General features: G+C 45.9%; 2 protein-coding genes across 2 annotated transcripts; both read left to right on the top strand.

The window, feature by feature from the left end:
* The first annotated feature begins 4,736 nt into the window (after positions 1–4,736).
* LOC146887755 (uncharacterized) lies at positions 4,737–5,525 on the top strand. The gene has a single exon (XM_085670368.1). It carries the CDS (start codon positions 4,737–4,739, stop codon positions 5,523–5,525), a length of 789 nt encoding a protein of 262 aa, XP_085526494.1.
* Positions 5,526–7,075: 1,550 nt separating this feature from the next.
* Positions 7,076–8,779, top strand: LOC146887756 (uncharacterized). Its single transcript, XM_085670369.1, has 2 exons — positions 7,076–7,534; positions 7,670–8,779. Exons 1-2 carry the CDS (start codon positions 7,076–7,078, stop codon positions 8,777–8,779), a joined length of 1,569 nt encoding a protein of 522 aa, XP_085526495.1.
* The last annotated feature ends 855 nt before the right edge of the window (positions 8,780–9,634 follow it).

Here is a 9,634-nt window from a genome sequence, read left to right on the forward strand (position 1 = left end):
ATTAAAGCTCCTATATAAGTTAAACCATTTTCATCAATGAAGGCAAGCTGAGTTTTATTCAGAAAATAAACGAGTTTTATCTCATCTATCTTAGTGAGAGTGATTCTCCTAAGTTCTTGAGTGATTCAAGAATCCATGAGTTTAATCAAAGGTCCTTTATCCCTTTGTGTGTTTCAACTCTTAGGCTTATCTTCCATTCTTGGAAGTGTGATGTCTATCAATTTCCGTTCCATCTTCTTTTATGTTTCCATTTTCTCGTTTTAAATAATTCTCAAATTTCTTGCTTGTTAGCATTCCAACAATGGTAGATCAGTCAAACGAATCAAACCTTGTGGATTTACATCATTTGGTATTCAGAGCCTGGCTATCTAGATTTGGAATAGGAAAGGAAGTTTAATATAGAAAGTGTTTAACCGAAGGCCATCCATGTTTAGTTGCATTCGATTATAGAAGCGAAAACAATGTTGTGAGCCAAAAGATTGGTGGAGAAACTCCAGTTACGAAAAACCTTTCATCTGGATCAAGCATGCATCAAATTCAGTACATGGCAACGTGTGAAAGAAGTATTATGTGATATTGCTCCCATGGACTCTTGTCATCTTCTTTTGGGATGGCCATGGCTTCGTTTTAAAAGACCCCATCTTCATGAACGTTCCCTTTATTTGAGGCATGAGGGAGATCAAAAGAAGTGGACATTTATGATACCAAGACAAGTCAGTACGGATCAACGTAGGCTGAAGGAGAAAAAGGAAAAGAAAGAATAGAACAAGAAGTAATATAAACTGCAGAAGGAAGGGAAAATAAAGACAAAGAAATGGAACTAGAGAAAGTTTATTCGTCAATGTTTTTTCTTCTACAGTTTGTGATGTCATTTTACAGGAACTAAAGGATAAGCATGTGAATGAAACACACCAACTTCCATGTTTAAAAAGGAAGCTTGTTCATAGTGCTTTCTTATGCATTTGGTCTGTCGATAAGAAGCAAATTCGTCAAACACAATGCATGGAATTATATATTGTTACATATCAAGGTGGATGACTTTTGGTAGCCTTAATTTCAGTTACAATCAACCATTAAGTAGCGCATCGTCATTAGCTTGAGTGGATCATTAACTAATAGCTTGAAGCGGGATGATATTGAAATTTATGTGTCTTTTGTAATTCTGATGATTAAAGCTCCTATATAAGATGAACCATTTTCATCAATGAAGGCAAGCTGAGTTTTATTCAGAAAATAAACGAGTTTTATCTCATCTATCTTAGTGAGAGTGATTCTCCTAAGTTCTTGGGTGATTCAAGAATCCATGAGTTTAATCCAAGGTCCGTTATCCCTTTGTGTGTTTCAACTCTTAGGCTTATCTTCCATTCTTGGAAGTGTGATGTCTATCAATTTCCGTTCCATCTTCTTTTATGTTTCCATTTTCTCATTTTAAATAATTTCTCAAATTTCTTGTTTTTTAGCATTCCAACAATGATAGATTAGTCAAACGAATCGAACCCTGTGGATTTACATCATTTGGTATTCAAAGCTTATCTATCTAGATTTAGAATAGGAAAGGAAGTTTATTATACAAAGTTTTTAACCGAAGGCCATGCATGTTAACTGCATTCGATTACGGAAGCGAAAACAATGTTGTGAGCCAAAGATTGGTGGAGAAACTCCAGTTACCAGCAACCTTTCATCTAGATCAAGCATGCATCAAATTCAGTACATGACAATGTGTGAAAGAAGTATTATGTGATATTGCTCCCGTGGACTCTTGTCATCTTCTTTTAGGATGGGCATGGCTTCGTTTTAAAACACCCCATCTTGATGAGCGTTCCCTTTATTTGAGGCATGAAGGAGATCAAAAGAAGTAGAAATTTATGACACCAAGACAAGTAAGTAAGGATCAACGTAGGCTGAAGGAGAAAAAGGAAAAGAAAGAATAGAAGAAGAATAAACTACAGAAGGAAGGGAAAAAAAAGAAAAAGAAATGGAACTAGAGAAAGTTTATTCGTCAATGTTTTTTCTTTTACAGTTTGTGATGTCATTTGACAGGAACTAAAGGATAAGCATGTGAATGAAACACACCAACTTCAATGTTTAAAAAGGAAGCTTGTTCATAGTGCTTTCTTATGCATTTGGTCTGTCGATAAGATGCAAATTCGTCAAACACAATGCATGGAATTATTTATTGTTACATATCAAGGTGGATGACTTTTGGTAGCCTTAATTTCAGTTACAATCAACCATTAAGTAGCGCATCGTCATTAGCTTGAGTGGATCATTAACTAATAGCTTGAAGCGGGATGATACTGAAATTTATGTGTCTTTTGTAATTCTGATGGTTAAAGCTCCTATATAAGTTGAACCATTTTCATCAATGAAGGCAAGCTGAGTTTTATTAAGAAAATAAACGAGTTTTATCTCATCTATCTTAGTGAGAGTGATTCTCCTAAGTTCTTGAGTGATTCAAGAATCCATGAGTTTAATCAAAGGTACTTTATCCCTTTGTGTGTTTCAACTCTTAGGCTTATATTCCATTCTTGGAAGTGTGATGTCTATCAATTTCCGTTCCATCTTCTTTTATGTTTCCATTTTCTCATTTTAAATAATTTCACAAATTTCTTGCTTGTTAAAATTCCAACAATGATAGATCAGTCAAACGAATCGAACCTTGTGGATTCACATCATTTGGTATTCAGAGCCTGGCTATCTAGATTTGGAATAGGAAAGGAAGTTTATTATACAAAGTGTTTAACCGAAGGCCATCCATGTTTAGTTGCATTCGGTTAAGGAAGCGAAAACAATGTTGTGAGCCAAAACATTGGTGGAGAAACTCCAATTACCAGCAACCTTTCATCTGGATCAAGCATGCATCAAATTCAGTACATGGCAACGTGTGAAAGAAGTATTATGTGATATTGCTCCCATGGACTCTTGTCATCTTCTTTTGGGATGGGCATGGCTTCGTTTTAAAACACCCCATCTTCATCAACGTTCCCTTTATTTGAGGCATGAGGGAGATCAAAAGAAGTAGAAATTTATGACACCAAGACAAGTCAGTAAGGATCAACGTAGGTAGAAGGAGAAAACAGAAAAAGAAAGAGTAGAAAAAGAAGAAATATAAACTGCAGAAGGAAGGGAAAATAAAGAAAAATAAATGGAACTAGAGAAAGTTTATTCGTCAATGTTTTTTCTTCTACAGTTTTGTGATGTCATTTTACAGGAACAAAAGGATAAGCATGTGAATGAAACACACCAACTTCCATGTTTAAAAAGGAAGCTTGTTCATAGTGCTTTATTATGCATTTGGTCTGTCGATAAGAACCAAATTCGTCAAACACAATGCATGGAATTATTTATTGTTACATATCAAGGTGGGGTACTGTTGCCATGAGGGAGATCAAAAGAAGTAGAAATTTAGGACACCAAGACAAGTCAGTAAGGATCAACGTAGGCTGAAGGAGAAAATAGGAAAAGAAAGTGTCCCAACCATACCCAAGTAGACGGCCCCCAGAGAGCACAATGGCCGCCTACCACGCAGAAACGCCTTCGCACAGAACCAGATGGCCCCAAAGAGCACAGTAGCCGCTTACCACGCAAGAACCCCTCCATATGGAGAACACGGCCCCCACCTAGCTCCACACCCCCTTGTTAAACCACACGACCTACACACCAAAACCCGATGGCCGGTTACCACGCGAAAGGCACCTTTACAAAAGAAAGCCACCCTCGACGCATCTCGTGGCCGAGTACCGGACACCGCCAACATCTGAAGGACCCCTTGGTAAATTCTCCCCTTTTACACTGGATCCAAGAATGGCTAAAAAAGGAATATTGGGCCAGAAAGCCCATCCCAGGTAGGACCCACAGGTAAAAAAGTATAAATAGCACACTGTTCCATGCATTCATTACGCATTAATTATTCTCTGAAACCCTGACATCACCAGTGCTGACTTAGGCATCGGAGTGTCTTTTGCAGGTCCCCTGCGCCGCCCTCTGGCCCTGCTTTCAACAAGAGAATACCGACCCTGAGAAGACGTACAAGACCCTTGGCTGATTTGTGGACTACAGACCTCGGTCCCATAAGAACAATTGGCGCCCACCGTGGGGCCGTAAGAGTATTTCACAAATCCAAGGTGAACCCCAAAAGCAAGATGGTATCCATGCGAAGCAGAACAACAGATGTTCCCCCCTTGGTGCCGACTGTGGAAGTTGGCGACCCCGGCCCCGCCTCAGAGATATCGCGCATCCTGGAAGCTCAAGCCAGGATGCAGCAGGAGTTCGCGGAATACAAGAAGAGGAATGCAGATGAGATGGAAGCACTAAGGGAAGAAAACTCCTGCCTTAGGCAGAGAATTGAGACAGATAAGGCGGCTGGGGAGCCGAACCGCCCCCATTCGAGGATGGGGGCCCCTCCTCAGTCGAGGAATGACCCCCCTCCCTATTCAAAACTCGACGTCCATCCTACTGAGGACGAGAGTGAATACAGGCCCACCGCTCCAACCTTGGGTGGCAACTACAGCTCCTTCGCCTCCAGAAGAAATCGCTGCCACCCCTTCGTGGACGGGATAACGGAAACACCTTTACCCCATAAGTGGAAAGCACCAACAGTCACCTATGACGGAACCACCGATCCAGACAAATTTGTGTCCATTTATACCAACCAAGTAAGCCTATACTCCACTGATGACGCGGTGTTATGCAAATCGTTCTCGGTAGCCCTCAGGGCGTCAGCTCTGTAATGGTTCATGAGCCTCCCCCCCTACACTATCGACTCCTTCACCACGCTCACCACTACCTTCAGCACCCAATTTGATACAAGCAGACGACATGATCTAACCACAATCGCCCTCCTCAAACTTAGGCAAGAAGAAGGAGAACCCCTACGAGTTTTCATTGATAGGTTCGGGGCCATCACCATGAAGATCAAGGACCTCACCCCTAACCTCATCCTGATGTACATGATGACCTCTCTCAGGCCGGGACCCTTTGCCGACGAGCTGGCCATGCGCCCCCCCCTGAGTATGCAAGAACTTTGCAAGAGAGCGGCCATGTTTATAAGGGTCGAAGACATGAGACGTTACCAGAACAACGCCCAACCCGCCCCAGCGTGGACAGAAACCAAGAGGACCAACAAAGAGCCCATCCCACGGGACCATAACCGTCCCTCAGAACGCAGACCAGCAAAATTCTTAAATTATGCCCCCCTCAACGCACCCCGGTCCCGCATACTCGATGAAGTCCTACAAGCAGAACTCCTTCCCCCACCCAGGAAGTATCACAACCCGCCCAACGCAGATTTGAGCAAGTATTGTCACTACCACCGCAACAATGGCCACACCACCGACGAATGCGACAACCTGCGAGACAAAATAGAGGAACTCATCCAAGCTGGACATCTAAGGCACTATATAAGAGAAATCGGGGCAGGTCCCCCCAGACCCTGCTACGACAGGAACGATAACAGGCGAGCCGAGCGACGTAATGACCAAAGAACCGAGCGCAGAGAACCCAGGAGAGAGCCAGCCAGAGCATAGAACGCAGAACAAAGGGAACCGCCGCAGCCGCAACCGTGACGAGCAGATGACAGGCCCCCCTACGAGGAACGATCAACACAATATCAGGGGGATTCGCAGGAGGAGGGAGGTCCTCCTCATCGAGAAAGAGGCACCTGAGAGCCGTCCAGCAAATACACGTAGTATCCAACTGAACGCAAAGAAGAATGCCGCCCATCACTTTCTCGGACTCCGATTTCCAGGGAACCGACCCCAACCAAGACGACCCCATGGTCGTAACTGTGGAAGTCGAGAACTTCGCAGTAAAGAAGGTTCTCGTTGATCAAGGGAGCTCCGTAGACATCTTGTATTGGAAAACATTCAACAAGATGCAAATACCCCTCGCTGAATTAACCCCTCACAATGAGCCCATATACGGATTCTCAGGCGAGAGAGTCCCCACCAAAGGGTACATCGACCTTCACACAACGTTCGGAGAGGGAAGACAAACCAAAACCATTCCCATTCGCTACTTGGTCGTCGACGCCCACACGTCCTACAACATCCTCCTTGGCCGCCCATCCATCAACGCGCTGGGTGCCATAGTATCCACCCCGCACCTTGCAATGAAGTTTCCATCCCCGGAGGGCGACATTATCACAGTACATGGCGACCAACGTGCAGCCAGAGAATGCTACGTGGCAAGCCTGAAACTCCCACTCCCACCCCTGATAACCCACAACGTTGAACAATCCCAAGCCCACACCACCCTGAACGGCGATGACTTAGACCCCAGAATAAACTCCGAAGCACGCCTCGAACCCGTGGGGGAAACAAGGCAACTTCCACTCGAACAACAAGGCCATTTCCTCCAAGTGGGAGCTTCCCTTCCCGAAGGAGAGGAAGGCCACATCGAGCAAGTGCTCAGACAAAATGCTGACCTCTTCGCCTAGTTGGCAGGCGATCTCCTCGGTGTTCACCCTAGGATAGCCGCCCACCGGCTATCTATTTTCCCAAATGCAAAACCTGTCTCAGAAAAAAAAGAAGCTTGGAGAAAGTAGGAGACAAGCAGCTATAGCAGAGGCCGAAAAGCTAAAACAGGCCGGCTTTGTCGGTGAAGCCCAATACACGACCTAGCTCGCCAACGTGGTGCTAGTCAAGAAACCCAATGGGAACTGGTGCATGTGTGTAGATTACACGGACCTGAACAAGGCCTGCCCCCGGGATGCTTACCCATTGCCCAGCATAGACAGGCTCGTCGATGGGGCCGCGGGGCATGCCATACTGAGCTTCCTAGACGCTTATTCCGGCTACAACCAAATACCAATGGCTGACGAAGGCAAAATCAAAACCGCGTTCATAACCGAGGAGGCCAACCTTTACTACAAAGTCATGCCCTTTGGTCTCAAAAACACTGGCGCTACATACCAACGATTGATGGATAAAGTTTTCCAACCACTTCTGGGCAAGACGGTAGAGGTATATGTCGACGACATCATCGTCAAGTCCCCCAACGCGTAACAGCACTCCGCGGACCTAGCGCAAGTCTTCAAAGCCTTGCGCACATACAACATTAGACTCAACCCCGAAAAATGCACATTCGGAATAGATGGCGAGAAGTTTCTAGGCTTCATGCTCACGCAGTGAGGGATCGAGGCCAACCCCGAAAAATGTCAAACCATCATCGACATGAGAAGCCCCGCGAATATCAAAGAGGTGCAGCGCCTAGTGGGCAGACTAACCGCCATCTCGCGCTTCCTCCCGAAGCTGGCGGACAAAACCAAACCAATGATCCAACTCCTAAAAAAGTCGACAAAGTTTACCTGGGACGACACCTGCGAACGAAATTTCAACACTTTGAAGCAACTTCTCACCACCCCCCGATCCTGACCAAACCAAACCTTTCCCTCCCCCTTATAATGTACATAGTCGCGTCAACAAACGCCGTCAGCTCCGTGCTCGTCCAAGAAAGGGACAACACCCAACATCCAATATACTTTACAAGCCGCATCCTCCAAGACCCAGAAACACGATATCAAATGGTGGAGAAGGTAGCACTTGCAATCATAACAGCAGCACGTCGTCTGCGACCATACTTCCAATCACACACGATCATCATCAGAACGGACCATCCCATACAAAAAATACTGCAAAAACCCGATTTAGCAGGTCGGCTATCCTCTTAGGCCATCGAACTGTCAGAATTTACTATCCACTACGAACCGCATGGACCTATCCGAGCACAGTGCCTAGCAGACTTCGCCAACGACCTTCAAGAGCAAGCCCCCCATGACACCTGGTGGACCATGCACGTAGACGGCTCCTCAAACCCGCTGGGAGCCGGTGCCGGAATAGTGCTAGAAGGACCCGGCAACGTCCTCATAGAACAATCTCTATGTTTCACCTTCAAAACATCCAACAATCAAGCTGAGTACGAAGCCATCATCGTCGGCCTCAACTTAGCACGAGAAGTCGGCACGCGTAAACTCCTATGCAAGATAGACTCAAAGCTCACCGTAGGACACCTCAATGGCGACTACCAAATCAAAGATCCCACCCTCGCCGTAGTATCCCTGACCGAGCACTTTGACACTTTCCAAATTCAACACGTCCCACGAAGCGACAATACCCAGGCAAACATTCTCTCAAAGCTCGCAAGTACCAAAAAGAAAGGTCGTTACAAGTCACTCCTCCAGCACACCCTAGCTACACCCTCCATTGACCAGCAAAACCAATGCTTAAACATTACTACCTCTAACACCTGGATGGAACCTTTCATCAAATACTTAGAATCAGGAGTCACCCCGCCGAACGAAGAAAAAGGATGGGTCCGGAAAGCGGCGCGATACACCCTAATTGGGGGCGAACTATTCAGAAGAGGCTTCAGCAAGCCCTTGCTCAAGTGCATAACTAGAGAAAAAGCCAACTATATCATACAAGAAATACACCAAGGCATCTGCGGCTACCACTCAAGACCCAAAACCATGGCCGCCAGGATATTACGCGCTAGTTATTACTGGCCCACAATGGACGAAGACTGCACCACATACGTCCAAAAATGCGTTCAATGCCAAAAACACGGACGAATAACACACATGCACCAGGAAGAATTACACCACGTCTCCTCACCATGGCCATTCTCAAAATGGGGAATGGACATAATCGGCCCATTTGCAGCAGGGAAAGGACAGGTCAAGTTCCTTCTCGTCGCGGTCGACTACTTCTCCAAGTGGATCGAAGCAGAACCATTAGCCACTGTCCCAACCGTACCCAAAGTACACGGCCTCGGCCTCTAAAGTCTACGCGTCGTTTCTCTCCTCAAGACTGGAAGGCTGATGTCCCAACCGTACCTAAAGTACACGGCCTCGGCCTCTAAAGTCTACGCGTCGTTTCCCTCCTCAAGACTGGAAGGCTGATGTCCCAACCGTACCCAAAGTATATGGCCTCGGCCTCTGAGCACGCAACCTCAGTGAACCCAAATACCACACACCTTGTATCGGCTACCTCTTCTTCAACATGCGGCCCTTAACGAACACCCAGGCCGCACACTTCTCGATAGACATCCCCTCCCATAGTATGCGACCGCCAAACACACTACGGATCACGTACCTTGTTCTAAAGAATGCCCCTCCTCCCCCAGGCAGCCACCAGCGAACCTCTGAAGCCGCATCCTTTTCCAAAACATCCCCATCAAGGACAAGAGGTCTTCACAGTAACAAATTCCCTAAGCTGCCTATCCTGCACCACAAGTACCCCTACCCAGGACAATCCAAACCCATGACGTAACCATCTCGATCAATAAGATGAAATCAACCATCCGTAGACATTCTCACGACCGAGTACCGGGTACCGCCTACCCCTAAGGGATCTCCTGGTAATTTCCCCCTCAGCACTGGATCCAAGAATAGCCAAGAAGGGAATATTGGGCCAAAAGCCCATCCCAGGTAGGACCCACAGGTAAAAAAAAGGTATAAATAGCACACTACCCTATGCATTGATTACGCATTAAATATTCTCTGTAACCACTGACATCACTCAGCACTGACTTTGGCATCGGAGTATCTTTTGTAGGCACACCTGCACCGTGACCACAACCCCTTGAAGCCAGAAGACTCACCGACTTCCAAACATCAAGATAGTACGCGAGACTT

Source organism: Vigna unguiculata, chromosome 3 (assembly GCF_037176805.1).
Source record: "Vigna unguiculata cultivar grain cowpea cultivar isolate G323 ecotype 2 chromosome 3, ASM3717680v1, whole genome shotgun sequence".
Lineage (NCBI taxonomy): Eukaryota > Viridiplantae > Streptophyta > Magnoliopsida > Fabales > Fabaceae > Vigna > Vigna unguiculata.

Excerpts from the sequence above, each read along its gene's own strand:
- LOC146887755 (XM_085670368.1), top strand. The coding sequence starts at position 4,737 with ATGAGCCTCCCCCCCTACACTATCGACTCCTTCACCACGCTCACCACT.
- LOC146887756 (XM_085670369.1), top strand. The coding sequence starts at position 7,076 with ATGCACATTCGGAATAGATGGCGAGAAGTTTCTAGGCTTCATGCTCAC. Across the intron at positions 7,535-7,669 it reads GATATCAAATGGTGGAGAAG|GCCATCGAACTGTCAGAATT; the intron begins GTAGCACTTGCA and ends CTATCCTCTTAG.